This window comes from Moschus berezovskii, chromosome 8 (genome assembly GCF_049115385.1).
Source record: "Moschus berezovskii isolate FMDL1 chromosome 8, NW_MosBer_1.0, whole genome shotgun sequence".
NCBI lineage: Eukaryota > Metazoa > Chordata > Mammalia > Artiodactyla > Moschidae > Moschus > Moschus berezovskii.
In genome coordinates, this window is record NC_142467.1 from 111,550,688 (window position 1) to 111,576,256 (window position 25,569).

General features: G+C 41.2%; 1 protein-coding gene across 5 annotated transcripts in view; it reads left to right on the forward strand.

Moving 5' to 3' along the window:
- Nucleotides 1–25,569, forward strand: part of CNOT6 (CCR4-NOT transcription complex subunit 6) — a 94,121-nt gene that overhangs the window by 1,681 nt on the left and 66,871 nt on the right. For all 5 annotated transcript variants that reach the window (XM_055431531.2, XM_088839282.1, XM_055431528.2 and 2 more), the window contains one exon: nucleotides 23,472–23,585. In XM_055431531.2, the coding sequence (XP_055287506.1) occupies nucleotides 23,474–23,585 (112 nt within the window). In that variant the 5' untranslated portion in view covers nucleotides 23,472–23,473. Of the gene's footprint in view, nucleotides 1–23,471; nucleotides 23,586–25,569 lie in introns of those variants that run through there.

The following is a 25,569-nucleotide window of genomic DNA, read 5'->3' on the forward strand; positions in this document are numbered from 1 at the left end:
GTGTTTTTCTGAATGCACTAGAGTTTATCATCCCAAATCGTAGGCTGTAGGAGCTATGTCCATTGATCAAAAGGTTTTGAAGGCTTGTTTTGTAATTGCTATCAGAGTAATGATCACAGCCTTTAGAATAAGATGACTTTTAGAATAAAAATTGCTTAATATTTTTAGACCAGTGATCTGGTCCAGTCGACTTGCTTTAAACAAAATTTTTGAATAGCTACTAATGAGGAAACAAACTTAGAATGGTTAAAGCGACTTGCCCAAGATATTACAGTTAAGAGGGAAAGGACCAGGTTTTGTGTAAGTGTGAGAGCACACGAGAGTGATGTACTTGATAAAGATTAGTTCTTTTGGGAGGGCAGAGTGTGTTTTAGTAAGTGGAAGTTATTTGAGGTAGTTGAGTCTCATCGGTATCAGTAGGTGAAAAAGATACTTAATGAAATGATCAAAAAGCGAGGATGTGACAAAAGACAAAAGTTTCTTGTGAAGCTAAGAAGATTTTGCATAGTTTCAGAAGTGTCTTCATCAGTGGTAATGTGTTAATAAATGAAGAAGCTCTTCTAAACGCTTGTTTGTAGGGATTTTCAGTTTTCTTAGACCTTGGTGGCAAAGTAAAACTTCAGACTCTTGAATAGACGTGAAGTTGGTTATGGAACTTAGTCCTGACTACAGATATTGGCATTTGCTTCTGTACTTGTGGTTTATAAATAATGTATTTTGGCTAGTGCTTAGGCATTCCACTGTGTCCATATTAGCCTTTTTTAAATGTTCTTTAAAGCATAAACCTTTTTCATATTGTAGTGCAGCAGAATGGAGAAGGAAATGGCAACCCACTCCAGGGTTCTTGCCTGGAGAATCCCAGGGACGGGGGATCCTGATGGGCTGCCGTCTATGGAGTCGCACAGAGTCGGACACGACTGAAGTGACTTAGCAGTGCAGCAGAAAGGGGTAATATGTGTAAGGCATACTGGAATAAATGGTCAAGGCTGCTCACAACTTGTGGCTTTTGGGTCATAAAGCATGAGGACTCTTTAGCACCCTTGTAACTTTCTCATACTTAAGGTGCACTGGTTGAAAAACTGCTTTTAAAGTGTTTATTTGCATATAAGGTGGGGGCTCATTTAGGCTGCCTTAATCTTACTCTTCTCTGGGCTTTACCTCTCCCTCATCCATTTTTATTTTCTTGGTAACTTATGTGCAAAGAATAGAATATGCTGGACATAGTGTTGGACCCTGAAAATTAAACAGTGAATAATAGTTGCTGTCTTCTTGTTACTGTAGTCTTAGTAGGTGTACAGAGGCTGTGGGAGAACAGGCGAGAATGATTAAATTTGTAGAAGGTGTGGGAGCAGTTTACAGAAATAACATGGAATTAGGTTTGTCAAACTGGGGAGACAGGTCATTTCAAACATAAGGAACTCTGGGTGCACTGAGTTGCCAAATGTTGGGGTAAGGCCAGTGGTGACATGTTACTGAAAAGGAGAGTGACTGGAGATGAGCCTGCAAAGGTATGTCCATCCTAGATTTTGAAGAACCATGCTTACTAAGCTAAAAGTGAGGTTTGTATCTTTATCCTATAGCAAAGGAAAAAGCAAAATATTTTTCAGAGGGGAGCAATGTGATTTAGAGATCATTTAGGCATCAGTGTGGATAATTAAGTGGAGGCCCTACATAATAAGAGAGTCACATTTGAGATAGTGTGAAGTTAGTGAATCTGAATCTGTTTTAAACTTGGATATAGGGTATTTTGTTTCTGTGATCCCTTTTGTAGTGGGCTTGAGGACTCAGTTCAGTTGCTTTGTAATACAGGGTAATTTAAAATGTTCTGAAAATCAAGAGCAATCAAAACAATGAAACCCATATAGTGGTACTGTAGGTAGGCATTCAGGCTTTCAGAACTTGTCTTCTCAATTAGGCTGAGGCAGACTGTAGCAGTTAAGCTGGAAAAATCAATCCTTTGCTCACCAGAAGTGAGAGCCACCAAACTTAAAGGTTATGGCTATCCTGATGGTCTGTGAGGGTATGGACTGTAAACATTTTGTGAAATTGCGTGGAGGACAGAGTTTTCCCTTCTGTATGGTGGCAGGTGGATTCTGAGCCACCAGGGAAGCCCAGAGCAACATATAGGTTCCTAAAAGTCACTATGGTAGGCAGAACTATGCAGTAAAAACTATAGGCCTTTTGGGAAAAATGGTACTGGGACACAACACTCAGAACATTGTCAGTGACTTTATTTTTTAAAAAAGGAACCTGATAAAAATGGTAGCATAGTTAAATGATTAAGGAATACGTAATACATAAATGATTAAGGAATACATAAATACCACAGGTGCTGGAGAAGACTCTTCAGAGTCCTTTGGACAGCAAGGAGATCAAACCAGTCAGTCCTAAAGGAAATCAACTTTGAATATAGATTGGAAGATGCTGAAGCTGAAGCTCCATTGTGAAGCTGATGTGAAGAGCTGACTCATTGTGAAAAGACCCTGATACTGGGAAAGGTTGAGGGCAGGAGGAGAAAGGGACAACAGAGGAGACGGTTGGATGTTATCACTGGCTTGATGGACATGAGTTTGACCAAACTCCTGGAGATAATGAAGGACAGGGAAGCCTGGGGTGCTGCAGTCCATGGGGTTGCAAAGAGTTGGACACAGCAGCTGAACAAATACCATGGTAAATGTGACACTTTACCTTGAAAAAGACCTGGTTTGCTTGTGGAAATGGGCATCAGAAGGGTTGCTGCTTGTGAGTTATTGTAAAGTTGATGGAAAGAGGGTTACCTGAAATCAAATGGAATGTTAAAATAACACCAAATGTGAATGGTTGTGGCTCAGCATATGTGTACACACAGGCTGAACTGGTGGAGCTGATAGGTGTTTTCAGGTGTGTGTATTTTGTAAATTTCTATGTAGCTCCTTTCAGCCAGGGCAGGTTTCTACCTTTTTCAAGTGTTTTTCTCAGACAAAATCGTATGTAATGGGAATTTTGTGTTACGCTCAAATTTTCTAATACATCAGTCACGTTGGAACAGATTATTTTCAGAGTAAAAGATACAGCAGAACTAATTACACTTCAACATAGTGTTTTAAAGTAGTGCTAAAACTCAGTTCCAAAAATACCTGAAACATGCTATTTTAGACTTGCTACTGTAATTGGGATGGTTGGAAAGTGTCACCGACTCAGTGGACATGAATTTGAGCCAACTCTGGGAGATAGTAGAGAATGGAGGAATCTGGTGTGCTGCAGTTTATGGGGTCGAAAAGAGTCGAGACCTAGCAACTGAACAACAACAACAACAGTAGTAGGGCTTATGCTCTTTTATTTCAAGTGGGCTTACAGTGGTGCAGAGAAAAACAAGTGAACCAATAAAGCGCTCATCAGTTTACATGAGGAATACACAAAGTATTTGGGGAATGCTAAAGAAGGAGCAGAGGCTTCCCTGGTGGCTCAGATGGTAAAGAATCTGCCTGCAATGCAGGAGACCTGGGTTCAATCCCTGCCTTGGGAAGATTCCCCTGGAGAAGGGAATGGCTACCCACTCCAGTATTCTTACATGGAGAATTTCATGGACAGAGGAACCTGGTGAGCCGCAGTCCATGGGGTCGCAAGAGTTGGAAGTGACTTAGCAACTAAATCACCACCGCCAAAGAAGGAGCATCTAATTCTGCTTTGGAAATGGGGGATTCATCTCAGAGGTCTTTGGGCTGAATTTTGAAAGTTGAATAGAGGTTTGTTAGCCTGAGTGGGGCATTTCAGTGGGAAGAAAGAGCATGTGCAAAGACAAGTTACATACAACTTGGACTGTGAAACAGTGCAAAGATGTAAGGGACAGGAGGAGTTGCCAGAAATAGTCTGTGAATGGTCTTAGGCTTTTTCTTAAAGTGTTGGGATGTAAGTCTGTATATAATAGGGATTCATTGAGAGTTTAGGTGGATGGGGTGGGAAAATTGTGTGTGTGACATACTTTTTCAGGAGACATAGTAAAAATGTGAAGGCTTGATGAAGAGGGTCAAGAAACTGGGGTCAGAAAGTCCTTAGGACTTCACTTAAGTCCTTGTAAAAGAAATACTCTAAAATTGTTAAAGCCTCCAGGATTTATATGGTCAGCATCTCGTGAATGATTTTCTGTCTTAGTTTTCAGGGGGGAAAAGGACTAGAGGGTCAAAGTTGATTTCTAGTATAATAGAACTTCCCACCGGAGAAGGCAATGGCAAGCCACTCCAGTACTCTTGCCTAGAAAATCCCATAGATGGAGGAGCCTGGTAGGCTGCAGTCCGTGGGGTCGCTAAAGGTCGGACACGACTGAGCGACTTCACTTTCACTTTTCACTTTCACACATTGGAGAAGGAAATGGCAACCCACTCCAGTGTTCTTGCCTGGAGAATCCCAGGGACGGGGGAGCCTGGTGGGCTTCCGTCTATGGGGTCACACAGAGTTGGACACGACTGAAGTGACTTAGCAGCAGCAGCAGCAGAACTTCCCACAATGATTGTATGTATAACTTAGCAGCTAGAATAAATGTTGAATGTCTCAAAAGGCCGAAGTTGCAATGAGATATGGTGTGGTCACTCACATAGAGCCTGATATCCTGGAGTCTGAAATCAAGTGGGCCTTAGGAAGCATTACTACAAACAAGGCTAGTGGAGGTGATGGAATTCCAGCTGAGCCATTTCAAATCCTAAAAGATGATGCTGTTAAAGTGTTACACTCAATAAACCAGCTAATTTGAAAAACTCAGCAGCACTCACAGGCCTGGAAGAGGTCAGTTTTCATTCCAGTCCTGAAGAAGGACAGTGCCAAAGAATGTTCGGACTACTGTACAATTGAGCTCATTTCACAATGCTAGTAAGATGTTGCTCAATATCCTTCAAGCAGGAACTTCCAGATGGACAAGCTGGATTTAGAAAAGGCAGAGGAACTAGACATCAAGTTGCTGACATTTGTTGGATCATAGGGAAAGGAAGGGAATTCCAGAAAAACATCTACTTCTTCTTCATTGACTATGCTAAAGCTTTTGACTGTGTGGATCACAGCAACTGTGGAAAATTCAGAAAGAGATGGGAATACTAGACCCCGTTACCTGCCTCCTGAGAAACCTGTATGCAGGTCAAGAAGCAGTGGAACCTTACATGGAACAACTGACTGGTTCCAAATTGGGAAAGGAGTATGACAAGGCTGTATATTGTCACCCTGCTTATTTAACTTATATGCAGAGTACATCATGTAAAATGCCAGGCTGGATGAATCCCAAGGTAGAGTCAAGATTACAGGGAGAAATATCAGCAACCTCAGATAAACAGATCCGTTCCGTTCCATCCGTTCCGTCGCTCAGTCGTGTCCGACTCTTTGCAACCCCGTGGACTGTAGCCTACCAGGCTTCTCCGTCCATGGGATTCTCCAGGCAAGAATACTGGAGTGGGTTACCGTTTCCTTTTCCAGGGGATCTTCCCGACCCAGGGATCGAACCCGAGTCTCCCTCATTGGAGGCAGACGCTTTAACCTCTGAGCCACCAGGTAAGCCCATAAACAGATGATACCACTCTAATGGCAGAAAGTGAAGAGGGCTATAGAGCCTCTTGATGAGGGTAAGAAGAGAGTGGAAAAGCTAGCTTAACATTCAGCATTCAATAAACAAAGATCTTGACATCTGGTCCCATCACTTCATGGCAAATAGAAGGGAAAAAAGTGGAAGCAGTGACAGGTTTTATTTTCTTGGGCCCCAGAATCACTGTGGATGGTGACTGCAGCCATGAAATTAAAAAACACTTGCTCCTTGGAAGGAAAACTATGACAAACTTAGGCAGCATTTTAAAAAACAAAAACATCATGTTGCCAACTGAAGTCCATGTAGTTAAAGCTGTGGTTTTTCCAGTAGCCATGTATGAACGTGAGAGTTGGACCATAAAGAAGACTGAGTTCTAAAGAATTGATGCCTTCGAATTATGGTGCTGGAAAGTCCCTTGGACCACAAGCAGTTCAAACCAGTCAATCCTAAAGGAAATGAACCCTGAGTATTCACTGGAGGGACTGAAGCTGAAGCTCTGTCTTCAGCTAGAGCTTTGGCCTCCTGATTCAGAGCCAACTCATTGGAAAAGAGCCTGATGCTGGGAGAGACTGAAGGAAACAAGAGAAGAGGGCAGCAGAAGAAGAGGTGGGTAGGGAGCGCCACTGAGTCAGCGGACATGACTGAGCAAACTCCGGGAAAGAGTGAAGGACAGGGAAGCTGGCGTGCCGCAGTTACGGCTCAGTGCATGAAAGACAACAAAAGGGGGTGGCTGTACTACTGTGATCGTAGGAGAGGGACGAGTGATTAGATGATTGAAAATCTGGTAAAAGATAAGAGATGAAAACGTTTCTGTTCGCAGCCATCATTGTTGAATTGGTTGCTGCTTGTCTCGTGCTAAGAGAAAAGATTTAGATTTAATACTGGTGGTTGGCTCTCCTTACCTTTTTGATCTCAGTGATGTATCACCACACAAATTTTGACTCAATGCCCTTCATGTTAGTTGGCATTCAGCTTTGTTGATTAGATCATAAATCATGATTGTCTTAATTTGTTCTTTACCTCTGTACTTCACATTTGACTTAAAATACAGAAATTAAGATTTCTACACTAAGAAGTATTTGTATTTTAAATTGAAATTTGTGGATAACTTGTATTTAGTATACCTTTGTAGTTATATATTGAGTTGAATTTGCTAGTATTTGACTATTTTTGACCTTCAAAATTGGTAGTTTCCTGTGTTGCGGTATACTCTTGCTTCTCTCTGTGTTTTATATTCAGTCACGTTATTAGGCACAGGCACATTGTTAGAACTGCATTTTATCAGCAGTCTGTTGTGGTGGTTGGTGGTTTAGTTGCTAAGTTGTGTCCGACCCTTGAGACCCCATGGGTTGTAGCCTGCCAGGCTCCTCTGTCCATGGAATTCTCCAGGCAAGAATGCTGAAGTGGGTTGCCATTTCCTTCTCCAGGGGATCTTCCCAACCCAGGGATCAAACCTACACCTCCAGCATTGCAGGCAGATTCTTTACTGCTGAGCCACCAGGGAATCCCCCTTAATAGCAGTCTAGTAAACTCTTACAGGCTGTTGGTTATTGACTGGGCGCTGCAGATACAAATGGGTTATTCCAGTCTTCTCCTTTGAGAAATTAGACTACTATGTCTGCTGTTTGACTCTGTATTTGGAGATTATTTTATCATAATTTTAAAATCTTTTTTGCAGAGGTTTTACTGGTTGTAAGTTTTAGTTAAACCAGTATGAACTTAAAGTGAGACGTGTTAGTTGCTCAGTTGTGTCTGACTCTTTGCCACCCAATGGACTGTAGCCTGACGAACTTCTCTATCCGTGTAATTTTCCAGGCAAGAATACTGATGTGGATTTCCATTCCCTCCTTAAGTTTATTTTTATTCTCTGTGAGAAAAGGATTTAAGGAATTGAGATTTTGGGAGGCAGGAGAAGGTAGCTACTGAAACCTTACATTTTTAGAAATACCACTGCAGTGTTATTTGCCTTTTTCATTCTCCTCTTATGAGTATACTGTGCAGTTTTTCATAGACTAACAAATGTGTGTGATATCTGATCAGTTGAATTCAGAGTAGACAGGCTGTCTTCCAGCATATCAGACCTTAAAGATTTGCAAAAATGTAAGACAGTGTCACTCTTCTTGCAAAATTTTGCTTTGTTTTTGAAAGTAGTTACTTTTCATTAAAATGTTGTGGTTAACATGTGCTCGGTTTATTATATTTAGTGAGTTAATACACATTTTAAAATTCGTTAGTTCTTATTTCTAATATAGTTCTTCTTTCTAAATGTTGATAGAACTCACATACAAAAGGTCTTTGAGGTACCTGAGTATAAGGATCCTGAGATGATAGCATTTGAGATCTGCTGTCTTAAGTATTAGGCACAGTTTGGGAGTAGAGAATATGAGTGAAGAGCAGTTTGTAAAGATGATGTATCTGAGAAGGAAAGTCAAGGACTCATGGTCTTAGCAACATAATATTTGAAGAATGAACCCAGAGGATCTTGGTTTCATCAGTGACAGAATTCTAGAGTTATATGAAGCATTGGTGTACAGCTTGCAACTAGATTGTCCCAGGTTCAGATCCTAGCTCTACTATTAGCTTGGTGCAAACATAATTGCGGTTTCAGATTGTGAATCATTATAACTAGGCTGAAACAGAAACCTTTATTAATCAAAATAGGAACCATTACAATCCACACATTTTTGCCAACGAGAAAAAGGTTTTGTTTATTCCTGTAGCATAAAAATCCATGCTTTGGGTTTTGAAAAACTCCTGGAAAGCATTTTCTGCATCCTGCTGGTTGTGGAAGTGTTTTCCCAGCAAGAAGTTGAGATGCTTGAAGAAGTGGTAGTTGGTTTATGAGGACAGGTGAATATGGCAGATGAGGCAGACCTTTGTAGCCCAATTAATTCTTCAGCTTTTGAAGCATTGACTGTGTGATGTGCAGTCAGGCCTTGTCATGGAGAAGAATTGGGCCCTTTCTGTTGACCAGTGCTGGCTGCAGGCATTGCAGTTTTTGGTGCATCTCATTGATTTGTTGAGTAGACTTCTCAGATGTAATGGTTTTGCCCTGATTCAGAAAGCTGTAGTGGATCAGACTGGCAGCAGACCACTAAGTTTGGCTTTGGGAGAAGCTTTGGAGCTTTTTGGTTCAACTACTGTCACCAGTTGTTGTATAAAATCCACATTTCGTTCCATGCCACAATCCGATTGAGAAATGGTTCATTGTTGTGTAGAATAAGAGAAGATGACACTTCAAAACAATGATTTTTTTTTGATTTTGGGTCAGCTCATGAGGCACCCACTTACCGAGCTTTTTCACCTTTCCAATTTGCATCACATGCTGAATGACTGTAGAAAGCTGGGCATTGAAGTCTTCGGCAACTTCTTGTATAGTTGTAAGAGGATCAGCTTTGATGATGGCTTTCAGTTGGTCGCTGTCAACTTCTGATGGCTGGCCACCACACTCCTCATCTTCAAGGCTCTCGTCTCCTTTGCAAAACTTCTTGAACCACCGCTGCACTGTATGTTCATTAGCAGTTCCCCAGGCCAGATGTGTTGTAGATGTTGAGAATTGTCTCCCCTGCTTTACAACCCATTTTGAACTTGAATAAGAAAATCGCTCGAGTTTGCTTTTTGTCTAACATCTTTTCCATAATCTAAATATAAAATACATAGGAAGTAATGTCAATATCAAGAAAAGAAAGCAAATGGGCATTGAAATGATGTATAACATAATCACATTTATTTAAGAATGTATTCCAGTGTCACACAGCAAATTTCAACAGTGCTAAAACTGCAGGTACTTTTCCACTAACCTAATACTAACCAAGTGTGTGTGACTTTGCGCAAGTTACTTAAATGTAAGAGTCTCAGTCTCCTTATCAAAAGTAAAGAGGATAGTGTCTACCTCATGGGCTGCTATGAGAATCAAATCGAGGTAATACAAGGAGATTATTGCATTGTGGTTGAAAGCACAGATTTGAGTTAAAACCTCAGTTGTGCCACTAGTTCTGTGATCTGGGCAAGTGACTCTCTGACCCTTCCTTCCTTTATGCATGAAGAATAGTAGTATTTATTTATAGGAGTTGTGAGGATCAAATGACATGAAGTGTGTGCAGGGCCTGCCAGTTGGTGAGTGCTCAAAACATGTTAGCTGTTAAATGCCTGGTGCAGAGTATGGCATATAGGCGCCCAGCACAGTGTTGTCTTTACTGCCACCTGTTTGAGGTTTGCTCTCATTTTGCTGTAGAATGTCACCAAGATTATACAGTTTTTACCTTTAAGTTTGGGCTTTCCTGGTGGCTCAGTGGTAAAAGATCTGCCTGCCAGTTGAGGAGATGTGGGTTCGATCCATGGGTTGTAAAGTCTCCTGGAGAAGGAAATGGTAACCTACTCCAGGACTGTAGCCTGTTCCCATGGACAGAGGAACCTGGCAGGCTACAGTCCATGGGGTCGCAAAAAAGTTGGACACGACTTAGCAACTAAACAACAACATTCACTGAGCATCTACTATTTGCCAGGCTCTGAAAATATAAAAAGTTTAAAATGTAAGGGCAAAGATCCTATAGTAGAGTAGGTGAATGAGATGTAAAAATAATTAAGGTGGGGTTAAAGAGGCAACGTTAGAAATACCTTCAAGGTTCAGAATACCTCAAAGCAGGAAATTATAGATTCCTGTGTTGGTGAGGGATAGGAAAGGAGTCCTAAATTAATGTTTGTAAAAAGAAAGGTTTGTAGTGTGATTACACTGTTGTAAGATTTTTGTTTGCACACCCCCCCCACCCTGTAGATTAAGATCCACGATCACGTACATGTTTCCTGTTTATTCTTTTTTCCTAGCACCTGACAGTGCTTGAAACAGAATCAGAAGGTGCTTAGTAAATATTTGTTGAATGAATGATTCTGTAAAGAAAGCTTCCTTAAGGAAGCATGATTCAGTTGTATTGAATTGCCTTTTTTAAATTATTTTTTTGAGTTTTCTTTGAAAACCTGATTTTGAGTGTTGAAGGAAAGAATGTTTAGACCACTCTATTAGTGTAACATGCTAAGTCTGACACAGGACGCTGGGAGATAACAATTGGACTGATAAACGCTGAGTAAGTATGGTGTGCAGAGGAAAGAGGAGTGGATCTGTGCCTTTGTTGGGAAGGGCTTGCAGAGGCTCTGATGTTAACTCGAATTGCTGTGAAGGGGTGAGTAGGAGTTTCTAGTGAAGGTTGTCTGGTGAAAGGATTATTGTCTTCGAAGTAGGTCTGCTGTGATCAACTTGGGACTGGATAGAGTGTTGCATGTGTAAGTGGCTGAAGATAAGTGAGAAAATAGTGGCCTAAATCCATGTTGTAAAGGACTTTGATGTTAGGGTTTTAACTAACTAGGTAGGCAGAAAGGGCCATGTAAGATTTTTAAGCCGGAGAAGGCAATGGCACCCCACTCCAGTACTCTTGCCTCGAAAATCCCATGGACAGAGGAGCCTGAAAGGCTGCAGTCCATGGTGTCGCTGAGGGTCGGACACTACTGAGTGACTTGACTTTCACTTTTCACTTTCATGCATTGGAGAAGGAAATGGCAACCCACTCTAGTGTTCTTGCCAGGAGAATTCCAGGGATGGGGGAGCCTGGTGGGCTGCCATCCATGGGGTCGCACAGAGTCAGACACGACTGAAGTGACTTAGCAGCAGCAGTAGCAAGATTTTTAAGCAGGAGAGTTATATGGGCAGGCATCAATCAGGAAGATACAGAGAAGGTTGTTTAAAAGTTGTAGCTGATAAATGAGGGTGTGAATTAACTTTAATAGCTGTAAAAATGGAAAAGACAGGTTTAGAAGTCCTGAAGAGGTAAAAATCAGTTGGATTAGTGAAAAATTTGTTAACACCTAGTGAAAATTTGGATTGGAAAAAGTAAATTGGCACCAAGGCTAGTCGCACTACCTTTTGTACATTCCCTAACTTATAGTTCTTTGAAAAGCCTGATCAATAAAAGGGTCTTTCTTTGAGAAATGAGTCTATTTCTCCTTTTTTTCCTTTGCCTGCCTTTCCTCTGCCCCACTCACTCTTTTTCTTTGTGTTTCTGAAAGAAGTAAAACACCAAGAATGGAGGAGAAAATATAACAAACAAGAAAAGGAAAAGAACTTACCTTTTGTCTTGTCAGTTAAGATTGGCTGTAATTCAAAATTGGTCATTTGTAGTGATATGGATGAACCTAGAGTATGTTATACAGATTGAAGTAAGTCAGAAAGAGAAAAACAAATATATACTAACACACACATATATATATATGGAATCTAGAAAAATGGTACTAATGAACCTATTTGCAGGACAGGAATAGAAACATAGATATAGGCAATGGACTTGTGGACATGGGGAAGGAGATGGTGGGACACACTGAGAGAGCAGCACTCATGTATACACACGGCCATGTGTGAAATAGATAGCTGATGGGAAACTGCTGTGTAACACAGGAAGCCATGCTCCGTATTCTGTGATGACCTAGGTAGTGGGGTTGGGGGGATGGGATGGAGGCTCAAGAGGGAGGGGATATATGTATACTTATATCTGATTCACATTGCTGTACAGCAGAGACTGATGCATTGTAAAGCAATAATACTCTAATTAAAAAATAAAAAAAAATTGGCTATGATGCAACCTTATTTCCCTTTGGAAAAAAATCTGGCCATTACAATTAAATTATTTAACTTCAGAGTGTCTTTTAACAAGGAACGTGTTTTTATATATTGCTGCAATAAAATCATAATAATTTATTAATATTTCAAAATATGAGCTAGGTATTAAATGTTTATCCAACTGTCTGCATAATGTTGTTTGTTGCAGATTTGTGGATCATTCATTACATCTCATTATATACATCTCTTCATTCTCTTCAAATCTATAATAGTTCTGACCCCAGCTTGTTGAAGGTAGCAGACCAGTTATCCTGGAGAAAGTCCTTCATTGCAGTTGCTGCTTTGGTGTCGTCTAGCCAGTTTTCTGGGCTTCCCTGGTAGCTCTGCTGGTAAAGAATCCGCCTGCAATGCAGGAGACCCCAGTTTGATTCCTGGGTCATAAATTCCCCTGGAAAGGGATAGGCTATCCACTGCAGTGTTCTTGGACTTCCCTGGGGACTGAGACGGTAAAGAATCCACCTATATTGCAGGAGACCTGGGTTTGATCCCTGGGTTGGGAAGATCCCTTGGAGGAGGAAATGGCAATCCACTCCAGTATTCTTGCCTGGAAATCCCCATGGACTGAGGTGCCTGGCGGGGTACAGTCCATGGGGTTGCAAAGAGTCGGACGTGACTCAGCACAGCACAGCACAGCCAGTTCCTCTAGTTCTTAAAAAGGTAAACGTTATTGGTGTGTATTTCATATTCTCTCAGATTTTTGACCCACAGTATCTGGTTCTGCCCTTTACTAGTGTTGAGAAGATTGATGAAGTAATAGTCTATTCCTCTCTTGAACATTTTCTGCCTTATCATCAAAAACAACCTGGGTGGTGGTGTTACCTTAGCATTATGCCAGCGCCAGCGCCTCATCTCAAAGTTGTAACCCAGTTTAGAAGTCTTTGTTTTAGGAGTGCTCATTGGGAATTACGAAATGATGTTGTTCTTGTTCTTTCATACTCATTTATTAGTTGTCTTTTGTAAAATAGGACTTTTTTTCACCTGGGCCATTTGATGACTGAAATAGGGAGGAAATTGAAAGGATGGACACTTAGATCTTTTTCTTTTGTATTAAATTTCTAGTTTAAAGCTACCTCACATGGTGGCTGACTCGCAGTTAGGGTCCCGCACCTGACCCCTTCCTCTCTCCTCCTCCCTCCACTTCTCTGTTACATTTTCTCCTTTGTATTTTTAAGCCAGTTCATAAAATCTTTAATAATGTAAGCATTTCTTTCTGTCTGGTGAGTAATGTCCTGTATTTCTTCATGTAAATATTTATTCTTTTCTGAGATAATGAAAAATCATTTCTCTGAGGTCTAGATCAGGGACAGATTTTGTGCTGCCAGGATCAGTAATGATGTTTGACATTGGATTGGGGGAGTTGAAGATTGACTTCACAGTCCAACTCTCACATCCATACATGACCACGGGAAAAACCATAGCCTTGACTAGACGGACCTTTGTTGGCAAAGTAATGTCTCTGCTTTTTAATCTACTATCTAGGTTGGTCATAACTTTCCTTCCAAGGAGTAAGCGTCTTTTAATTTCGTCAGCATCCACAGTGATTTTGGAACCCCCCAAAAATAAAGTTGGACACTGTTTCCGAATAATTGATGCTTTTGAACTGTGGTGCTGAAGACTCTTGAGAGTCCCTTGGACTGCAAGGAGATCCAACCAGTCCATTCTAGAGGAGATCAGTCCTGGGTGTTCATTGGAAGGACTGATGCTAAAGCTGAAACTCCAATACTTTGGCCACCTCATGCGACGAGTTGACTCACTGGAAAAGACTCTGATGCTGGGAGGGATTGGGGGTGGGAGGAGACGGGGACGACAGAGAATGAGATGGCTGGATGGCATCACCGACTCTGTGGACATGAGTTTGAGTGAACTCCGGGAGTTGGTGATGGACAGGGAGGCCTGGTATGCTGTGATTCATGGGGTCGTAAAGAGTCGGACAGGACTGAGCAACTGAACTGAACTGAAGATTGACTATTTTGGGTCATATACATGCTGACTGTGGCCTCGCTATTTTTTAAAAGTCTTGTAATTTTCCTTGGTAGTTTTCCAGTCGATTTTGGAAACCTTTTACTCTTTTCAGATAGTAATCTGCAGCGATACACTGTATTTTTTAGAGAGCAAGATCTGCTTGTTGATTTCAAAGCTTGGGGAAAAATCCTGAATTGTTTGTGTACTTATGTTAACTACTTAGTTTCCAATACTATGTTCTGTTGGACTACAAGAAGAATGGGTGGAGTTGCTTAGTGGCCAGATATGCTTCTCAAAAGGGCTTGATTGTCCAGTTTGTTACCATTTCTTTTATTCTGTCATGTTCTCTCCCCCTGCCAACCCTCCGCTTCCACTTACACACTCTTCAGTTCAGTTCAGTTCAGTTCAGTTCAGTCGCTCAGTCATGTCCGACTCTCCGCGACCCCATGAATCACAGCACGCCAGGCCTCCCTGTCCATCACCAACTCCCGGAGTTCACTCAAACTCATGTCCACAGAGTCGGTGATGCCATCCAGCCATCTCATTCTCGGTCGTCCCCTTCTCCTCCCGCCCCCAACCTTTCCCAGCATCAGAGTCTTTTCCAGTGGGGGACTTGGAAAACAAAGATTTTGCCTCTTTCAAGTTTAGAGTAATGTGCTGTCTCTTAAATTTTAAGACAACCCATCACATGTCTTGAAAACTCAGAAAGGGAGTGGCTGGCTGCCTAGGCAGAAATCATGACTCTTAAAGGAATGACCCCAGGTCTAGGACCTGGATTTCAGATTTCAGTTCGGCAGTATTTTTATTTATTCTCTGAAGCATGATTGAACTCTGGACATTGATTCACACTGACTAAGCTCGCATGAGATTGGTAAATCAGACTGCTGAACTTTCACTAAGAAGTCAAATGATTAATAACTCAAAGGGAACTCTCTTACACTGTTGGTGGGAATGCAAACTGGTGCAGCCACTGTGGAGTACAGTGTGGAGATTCCTTAAAAAACTGAGAACTGTCATATGAACCAACAATCTCACTGCTGGGCATACACACTGAGGAAACCAGAATTAAAAGAGACACATGTACCCCAGTGTTCATTGCAGCGCTGTTTACAATAGCTGGGACATGGAAGCAACCTTGATGTCCATTGACAGATGAATCAGTAAGGAAGATGTGGTATGTATATACAATGGAATATTGCTCAGCTATAAAAAGGGACGCATTTGAGTCAGTTCTAATGAGGTGGATGAAATTGGAGCCTATTGTATTGAGTGTAGTAAGTCAGAAAGAGAAACGCCAATACTGTATATTAACACATACATATGGAATTTAGAAAGATGGTAATGATGATTCTGTATGCAAGGCAGCAAAAGAGACAGATGTAAAGAACAAACTTTTAGACTATGGGAGAAGGGGAGGGTGGGATGAATTGAGAGAATAGCATTGAAACGTGTATATTGCCGTATGTGAAATAGATGACCAGTGCAAGTTCAGTACATGAAGCAGGGCACTCAAAGCCAGTGCTCTGGGACAACCCAGAGGGATGGGTTGGGGAGGGACGGGGGGTGGTTCAAGATGAGGGGCACATATGCACCCGTGGCTGATTCATATCCATGTATGGCAAAAACCACCACAGTATTGTAAAATAATTATCCTTCAATTAAAGTATATTAGTTTTAAAAAAATAGCTCATAGGACCAAAATACTAACCTTAGCTGAACAGAGCAGCTTATCATTAAATTCTATTTGGAAAAGCCAGTGAAGATCAGATGGTTGCTTTGTAAGTAAAATCTAGTCAGAACAGTAGCATTTGAGTGATCTTAAGGACTCTTAAGGGATGTTGTCATTAAGCTCTGGTCGCCTTACACAGTGCTTTGTTATTACTGGTATATTCATACGATTCACAGTGGGCACTTGCTTTGCCAGCTTGTCCTCCAGATGGAACAGGAACAGTTCTTGACAGTATAGCTCTTTGTTAGGTATGTTTTGTATTAGTCTAAAAAATTCAGTCATTGTATTTATTTCTATTTTGGATAAATCAACATGTAGGAGAATAGTTTTATTAACAATATTTAACAAAACAAAAAACAGATATTCTGTTTCTTGTGCAGGTGATTAGTCTCACTGTTTACTTACCTTCTTCAAAAAGGGATTACTTACCTCTTCCTGTATTTTGACTACATAGTCAAACCCATTTTTGTGTTTGAAAAATAGCTCTAGTTCTCATCAGTACAGAAGTGGCATAACATAATGAAAGTAGCTTTAGCTCTTTTCCAATTTTTTTTACTGTGTAAAGTATATATAACATAAAGTTTACCATGTTAATCATTTTTAAGTGTAACATTCAGTGTTATTAGATACATTGATGATGTTGTGCAGCCATCACCCTCATCCATCTTTGTAACTTTTCTTTTGTAAAACTAAAACCTCCAACCCATTTAGCAGTAACTCCATTTGAGGTAAGTAATTGCTGACTGGCTCACTTTAACTTCATATGATAGTGGGTTTTTCTCCAGCTTTGTTTAGCTTTGTAGGTTTCCAGAGTAGGTGTTCAATTCAGTTGCTCAGTTGTGTCCGACTCTTTGCAACCCCATTAACTGGAGCACGCCAGGCTTTCTGGACTATCACCATCTCCTGGAGCTTGCTCAAACTCTTGTCCATCAAGTCGGTGATGCCTTCCAATCATCTCATCTTCTGTCATCCCCTTCTCCTGCCTTCAATCTTTTCCAGCATCAGTCTTTTCCAATGAGTCAGTTCTTTGCATCAGGTGATCAAAGTATTGAAGCTTCAGCGTCAGTCCTTCCAATGAATATTCAGGATTGATTTCCTTTAGGATTGACTGGTTGGATCTCCTTGCAGTCCAAGGAACTCGCAAGAGTCTTCTCCAGCACCACAGTTCAAAAGCATCAATTCTCTGGTGCTCAGCTTTCTTCACAGACAACTCCACATCCATAAGTAAATACTGGAAAGACTGTAGCTTTGATTAGACAGATCCTTGTTGGCAAAGTAATGTCTCTGCTTTTTAATATGAATTTTAAAGAAACCACAAGCAAAATAAACAGTAGTCCCAGTATCAGCTTAGATATAATTCTTACAATTTGTCTGATTCTCAGAAATGTTTTTTACACTTAATTAGGTCACATTAGACCCAGATGCGGAGAAGGCAATGGCAAGCCACTCCAGTACTCTTGCCTAGAAAATCCCATGGATGGAGGAGCCTGGTAGGCTGCAGTCTGTGGGGTCGCTAAGGGTCGGACACGACTGAGCGACTTCACTTTCACTTTTCACTTTCACACATTGGAGAAGGAAATGGCAACCCACTCCAGTGTTCTTGCCTGGAGAATCCCAGGGACAGGGGAGCCTGGTGGGCTTCCGTCTATGGGGTCACACAGAGTCGGACACGACTGAAGTGACTTAGCAGCAGCAGCAGCAGCAGACCCAGATGAGGTTTGTACATTGCATCTGATTGCTGTGCCTTAGTTCAGTTCAGTTCAGTCGCTCAGTTGTGTCCGACTCTGCAACCCCATGAACCACAGCATGCCAGGCGTCCTTGTCCATCACCAACTCCCGGAGTTCACTCAAACTCATGTCCATCAGTTGGTGATACCATCCAGCCATCTCATTCTCTGTTGTTCCCTTCTCCTTCTGACCCCAATCCCTCCCAGCATCAGGGTCTTTTCCAGTGAGTCAGCTCTTCGCATGAGGTGGCCAAAGTATTGGAGTTTCAGCTTTAGCATCAGTCCTTAAAATGTATACCCAGGACTGATCTCCTTTAGGATGGAGAGGTTGGACCTCCTTGCAGTCCAAGGGACTCTCAAGAGTCTTCTCCAGCACTACAGTTCAAAAGCATCAATTCTTTGGCGCTCAACTTTCTTCACAGTCCAACTCTCACATCCATACATGACCACTGGAAGAACCATAGCCTTGACTAGACAGACCTTTGTTGGCAAAGTAATGTCTCTGCTTTTTAATAAGCTCTCTAGGTTGGTCATAACTTTCCTTCCAAGGAGTATGCATCTTTTAATTTCATGGCTGCAATCACCATCTGCAATGATTTTGGAGCCCCCAAAAATAAAGTCTGACACTGTTTCCACTGTTTCCCTATCTATTTCCCATGAAGTGATGGGACCAGATGCTGTGATCTTAGTTTTCTGAATCAAGAGGCTTTTTAGTTCTTCTTTACTTTCTGCCATAAGGGTGGTGTCATCTGCATATCTGAGGTGATTGTTATTTCTCCTGGCAATCTTGATTCCAGCTTGTGCTTCTTCCAGCCCAGCGTTTCTCATGATGTACTCTGCGTATGAGTTAAACAAGCAGGGTGACAGTATGCAGCCTTGACGTACTTCTTTTCCTATTGGAACCAGCCTGTTGTTCCATGTCCAGTTCTAACTGTTGCTTCCTGACTAGCATATAGGTTTTTCAAGAGGCAGGTCAGGTGGTCTGGTATTCCCATCTCTTATTTTCTGCAGTTTATTGTGATGCACACTGTCAAAGGCTTTGGCATAGTCAATAAAGCAGATATCGATGTTTTTCTGGAACTCTTGCTTTTTCGATGATCCACCAGATGTCAGCAATTTGATCTCTGGTTCCTCTGCCTTTTCTAAAACCAGCTTGAACATCTGGAAGTTCATGGTTCACGTATTGCTGAAGCCTGGCTTGGAGAATTTTGAGGATTACTTTACTAGCGTGTGAGATGAGTGCAACTGTGCGGTAGTTTGAGCATTCTTTGCCATTGCCTTTCTTTGGGATTGGAATGAAAACTGACCTTTTCCAGTTCTGTGGCCACTGCTGAGTTTTCCAAATTTGCTGGCATATTGAGTGCAGCACTGCCACGGCATCATCTTTCAGGATGTGAAACAGCTCAACTGGAATTCCATCACCTCCACTAGCTTTGTTCGTAGTGATGCTCTCTAAGGCCCACTTGACTTCACATTCCAAGATGTCTGGCTCTAGGTCAGTGATCACACCATCGTGATTATCTGGGTTGTCAAGATCGTTTTTGTACAGTTCTTCTGTGTATTCTTGCCACCTCTTCTTAATATCTTCTGCTTCTGTTACGTCAATACAATTTCTGTCCTTTATCGAGCCCATCTTTGCATGAAATGTTCCCTTGGTATCTCTAATTTTCTTTTTTTTTTTTTTACTTTTTCAAAGAGAATTTTACAAAAATAAAATTACCTAAAATTAAGCCCACCATTGTACTTAAATATCCGGTTCCACTTCCCAGGTTAAGAAAAGACAATCCTGGTTGAAGTTTCAACGCTTCCATAACTTCAGAATAAATGCAAGGTGCTGACAAGTGTATGTTGCCATGCTTCCAGGCTAAGTCTTTGTATGCATTGTCTCGGTAGCCTTCCAAATAGTAATCTCCGCGATCAATCGCTCTGAAGGCTTGCTCCACTCTTTCAGTGCGGATATACTGGGCTTCTTTTAAGTTATCAATTAAGTCATCATTATCTTCCCCAGCACTCACAGCTCCTCCCATGATAGTATTCAAATCAAACCATAAATTTTAAACTGTAATAAAATTAGCAGAAATGGCTTCCAATAATGTAGTGTGGTTTTATTTTCCTTTTAATATTGCATTTGATTTCCAAAAATACATTAATCCTGTGAAATGAAGAGGCTAAATTCTCTGATTCTTAAGGTTCCCCATGGCTCTGACTTCTCTGCTAGTTGGGCATCAGTTAAACCTGTGGCGACGCGGTCGGTGGGCCCGCTGCAGCCGGTACTGGTGAGGCGCTGGGTCTTGGTTGGCTCCTCAGCAGCCAGCGCCGCCGCCAAAACAACACGGCCGCCGCCGCCGCCGCGGGGAGAGGCGGGGCCGGGACGCAGGTTGGGGAAGCCCGAGCGCCGCGGCCTCGGAGCCGGCGGCGACCGGGCATGCGTGGACGGCGCCGGGCGCGAGCGGTATCTCTAATTTTCTTGAAGAGATCTCTTGTCTTTCCTATTCTGTTGTTTTCCTCTATTGTTTTGCATTGATCACTGAGGAAGGCTTTCTTATCTCTCCTTGCTATTCTTTGGATCTCTGCATTCAGATGCTCATGCCTTTCCTTTTCTCCTTTGCTTTTCACTTCTCTTCTTTTCACAGCTATTTGTAAGGCCTCCTGAGACAGCCATTTTGCTTTTTTGCTTTTCTTTTCCATGGGGATGGTCTTGGTCCCTGTCTCCTGTACAATGTCACGAACCTCCGTCCATAGTTCATCAGGCGCTCTATCAGATATAGTCCCTTAAATCTATTTCTCTCTTCCACTGTATAATCATAAGGGATTTGATTTAAGTCATACCTGAATTGTCTAGTAAAGTCATGCTCAAAATTCTCCAAGCCAGGCTTCAGCAATATGTGAACCGTGAACTCCCAGATGTTCAAGCAGGTTTTAGAAAAGGCAGAGGCACCAGAAATCAAATTGCCAACATCCACTGGATCATGGAGAAAGCAAGAGAGTTCCAGAAAAACATCTATTTCTGCTTCATTGACTATGCCAAAGCCTTTGACTGTGTGGATCACAATAAACTGTGGAACATTCTGAAAGAGATGGGAATACCAGACCACCTGACCTGCCTCTTGAGAAACCTGTATGCAGGTCAGGAAGCAACAGTCAGAACTGTACATGGAACAACAGAATGGTTCCAAATAGGAAAAGGAGTTCGTCAAGGCTGTATATTGTCACCTTGCTTATTTAACTTATATGCAGAGTACATCATGAGGAACGCTGGGCTGGAAGAAGCACAAGCTGGAATCAATATTGCTGGGAGAAATATCAATAACCTCAGATATGCAGATGACACCACCCTTATGGCAGAAAGTGAAGAGGAACTCAGAAGCCTCTGATGAAAGTGAAAGAGGAGAGTGAAAGGTTGGCTTGAAGCTCAACATTCAGAAAACAGAGATCACAGCATCTGGTCCCATCACTTCATGGGAAATAGATGGAGAAACAGTGGAAACAGTGTCAGACTTTATTTTTTTGGGCTCCAAAATTACTGCAGATGCTGATTGCAGCCATGAAATTAAAAGATGCATGCTCCTTGGAAGGAAAGTTATGACCAACCTTGATAGTATATTAAAAAGCAGAGACATTACTTTGCGAGCCAAGGTCCGTCTAGTCAAGGCTATGGTTTTTCCCGTGGTCTTGTATGGATATGAGAGTTGGACTGTGAAGAAAGCTGATCGCTGAAGAATTGATGCTTTTGAACTGTGGTGCTGAAGAAGACTCTTGAGAGTCCCTTGTACTGCAAGGAGATCCAACCAGTCCATTCTAAAGGAGATCAATCCTGGGTGTTCATTGAAAGGACTGATGCTAAAGCTGAAACTGCAATATTTTGGCCACCTCATGCGACGAGTTGACTCACTGGAAAAGACTCTGATGCTGGGAAAGGTTGGGGGCAGGAGGAGAAGGGGACGACAGAGAATGAGATGGCTGGATGGCATCACTGACTCCGTGGACATGAGTTTGAGTGAACTCCGGGAGTTGGTGATGGACAGGGAGGCCTGGCGTGCTGTGATTCATGGGGTCGTGGAGAGTCGGACACGACTGAGCGACTGAACTGAATTGTCTAGTGGTTTTCCCTACTGTCTTCAATTTAAGTCTGAATTTGGCAGTAAGGAGTCATGATCTGAGCCACAGTCAGCTCCCAGTCTTGTTTTTGCTAACTGTATAGAGCTTCTCCATCTTTGGCTGCAAAGAATATAATCAGTCTGATTTCGGTGTTGACCATCTGGTGATGTCCATGTGTAGAGTCATTTCTTGTGTGGTTGGAAGAGGGTGTTTGCTATGACCAGTGAGTTCTCTTGGCAAAACTATTAGCGTTTGCCCTGCTTCATTCCATATTCCAAGACCAAATTTGCCTGTTACTCCAGGTGTTTCTTGACCTACTTTTGCATTCCAGTCCCCTATAATGAAAAGGACATCCTCTTTGGGTGTTAGTTCTAAAAGGTCTTGTAGGTCTTCATAGAAATGTTCAACTTCAGCTTCTTCAGTGTTACGGTTGGGGCATAGTCTTGGATTACTGAATGGTTTGCCTTGGAAACGAACAGAGATCATTCTGTCGCTTTTGAGACTGCATACAAGTACTGCATTTCGGACTCTTTTGTTGACCACGATGGCTACTCCATTTCTTCTAAGGGATTCCTGCCCACAGTAGTAGATATAATGGTCATCTGAGTTAAATTCACCCATTCCAGTCCATTTTAGTTCGCTGATTCCTAGAATGTCGATGTTCACTCTTGCCATCTTCTGTTTGACCACTCCCAATTTGCCTTGATTCATGGACCTAACATTCCAGGTTCCTGTGCAATATTGCTGTGCCTCATAAGTCATTTAATATCAGTTTGTTTTCATGTCATTCATTTGTTGAGGAAATTGGGCTTTCTGTTATGTAGAGCTTTCTATTGTCTGCATCTGATTCTTGGATAATTCTTGTGGCATTATTTTAGAGTGAAGAAAAAATTTTTTTACTCATAGTAAAATACACTCTCTTAATAACCATTTTAAGTGTACAGTTCAGTAGTGTTAAGTATATTCACATTGTTGTGTCTTATGTTACTTTTACCATATTCCTCTGTCTCCTGTACTTGGTGTAAACTGGTTCCAGATCTAGAGAGGCTTATTTGATTCAAGTTCAGTCTTTACTTTTAGTTTTTTTTGGATGAAGGGGCAAGAGTACCTATTATTGACATATCAGTCTAGCTGTGCTAATACTGAGATTGAGCCTTGGGTTCAGGTCTTACAGCCTGATCTGTTTAAATTTTTTCCATTGGATATTTTTCACCCGATTCCTTTTTTAGCCATTAATGGTCATCCCCTTTTTTTTTTCTTTAGAGGTTGTGAAATAGTGGTTTTTCTAATTATGTAACTTTTTGCTTTTATTAGCTAGAATTGTGTTAAGAACATTTCCTCCACTAGTTTCTGCCAGAAATGCTGCATAAATGTTTGATTCTTTCCCTTTATTTTCCTACTCCAGGTGACAGGTTTTTGTTTTTTTTCCCATCAGAGTTTTTGATTCATACAGTTTACAGTTGATTCGTAGTCTTCCTTTTGTTGTTCAGATTGTCTTATCTTGGCCAGTCGGACCTCTTTAAGCTAACTACTATGCCCTTCACAGCTAGAGCATCTTAGTGTTCAAGCTTGTTTATATTTTTCCAATCCCGTTCTTGAAATCTTCCATTCTCTAAGGAGTTCCTAGTTTGTTTTGGTGGGAAATTGTGTTTAGAGATCATAAGATGGATGTCTACTTTTTGAAAAGATGTTGTTTTCAGCTATTTGACTTTTTCACATACTGACTGGTTTCTTTTCTTGATTCAACAGGCATGCCCAAAGAAAAATACGAGCCCCCTGACCCTCGGAGGATGTACACAATTATGTCCTCTGAGGAAGCAGCAAATGGAAAGAAATCTCATTGGGTGGAGCTTGAAATAAGTGGTAAGACATACACAGATAAATTTATGGTTTGCCAGTTAAGATCTAGTAATGCCAATACACAGGGAAGCAGTACTGTATTTTACCAGTGCTGATTTGTCTTAGAAGCTGAAATGTTCAATAGAAAGAACATGGTTTGAGTCAAAGTTCAGAACCCATTCATTGCTTATTTTCTCACTGTCAGTGTCCTTTTATAAAGTGAAGATGATAATATCATAGAGGAAATGAAAATAGCACATGTAATGACTAGTATACAAAGGTTTGTTCTGTTACTTAATTCTCTGATGATGTAGGATAGGGATTTTTGTGTTACCCCGTTGCAGGTTTCCAGTGATGGGGGGATACCTGTTCTGCTGTAGATTCTGGGCTAGATTTGTTTCTCCTTATTTTCTTCATTTGTGTTTCAGTCTGAGTCTCTGTGGACAGCCTTGTTCAGAAACACAAAATCTTGAAAAGAGTTTGAAGCGGCTCTCAGAATTCCCTTCTACCTTTAATGGAAGTCTTCAAAAATATGGCCAAGGGATGTGATTGCTTCTTAAGGCAACCAGGGCTAAAGATATTTTGTGTTCATGTTGGCCTAACATGCCTCCTCATACTTTCCTTCTAGTTCTTGACTCTTGCTTTATGAAATAATATTGACCAAATTTTCTGTTCTTTCACCTGACTGCCCTTGATATTTTTAAAAGTTTAATGCAACAAGCATACTGAGTATATGCTGTGTGTAAAACATTTTTCCAGGTGCTGTACTAGGCATATGTAAGATATATAGATGGGGGGAAAAAGGGTCTGTTTCATTCTGAAGCTTTTGGCATTTTACGGAGTGAGAGGAAGGAACTGTGCCAGTGTAAGTAACTAATAGACAATCTATAACTGTCAAGTCTAAGTAGAAAAGTGCTATTCAGAAAACAAAAGGAAGTAGTGACAGTAGCATCTCTCCCTTGTCAGCTTAGAAGTTCTGATTAATTATTGAGTAAACCCAAACACCCTCTTCTGCAGCCATGGTAGAGGTTGGCACCTACATGGGTCTCTCCTGTTTTCCCTCTTCCAGTTTCTGGAGTGTGTTGTAGAGTGGTGGGAGAGTGAAATTTCTCTCTTTTGCCTCTCCTGTAAAATTTGATTTTCTCTATCAGAGATCCTTTGAAGCATAGGCAATTACCACTCCAGCTTCCCCTTTTAATTTCTGCAGGATTGGTATTTAACTATATTTTTCTTTTTTCAGTCTGTATTAGCAGTTTTTGAATTACAAGTCGTTTGCTTCTAGGAAATTTGGATAATCTAGAAAGTGTTCACTTAGGTCAGTGAGGTTGTGTCTCTGAGGAAGGGGATTTTTCTCTGTGTGCTCACTCTACCTCATGTTGGGAACTCATTGGCAAGTTTGAGTCATTGTTCTCTGCTTACTCTGAACTTTGGGAAGAAATCTGTGTAGAAGATAGGAAGGAAAAGGAGAAATTTTTCCTTTAAAATAGCATTCTTAACAGTTTTATCTTTACCAGGTGTTGTGGAGGATAAGCTATTGATTGAATAGGTCTGGTGGAATAAGACCTTGTAATTAAGAAAACCACTATCAGGAAGGACACTTTATCATCTTAATACATGAACGTAAACTCCAGTGTGTAGAAATTTTCAAGACTGAGTTCATTTCATACTAAGATTAGAGTTATTTCAAGGCTAGAGTTATTATGTATATACTCTAGCATCAGTTCCTTAAGATCCTGTGATACGAAATTCTAGGGTTCTGAGGTCATTGAACTCTGGACCTGAAGTAATCTCATATATTCTTCTGGTTCTAGGGAGATGGATGGTTAGATACTTGTGCCATTTGGAGGTAGCCAGATAATCCAAATGACTATTAGTCATTTACTTTTTTAGAGGCCTTTTTTTTAATGGTAAAATGAAACACGATAAAGAAAACCACAGAAGCATAGTAGTGAATTATTTTAAGGCCAGAAGCCTCATAATACCCGGATCAAGAATTAGAAGTCTTCTG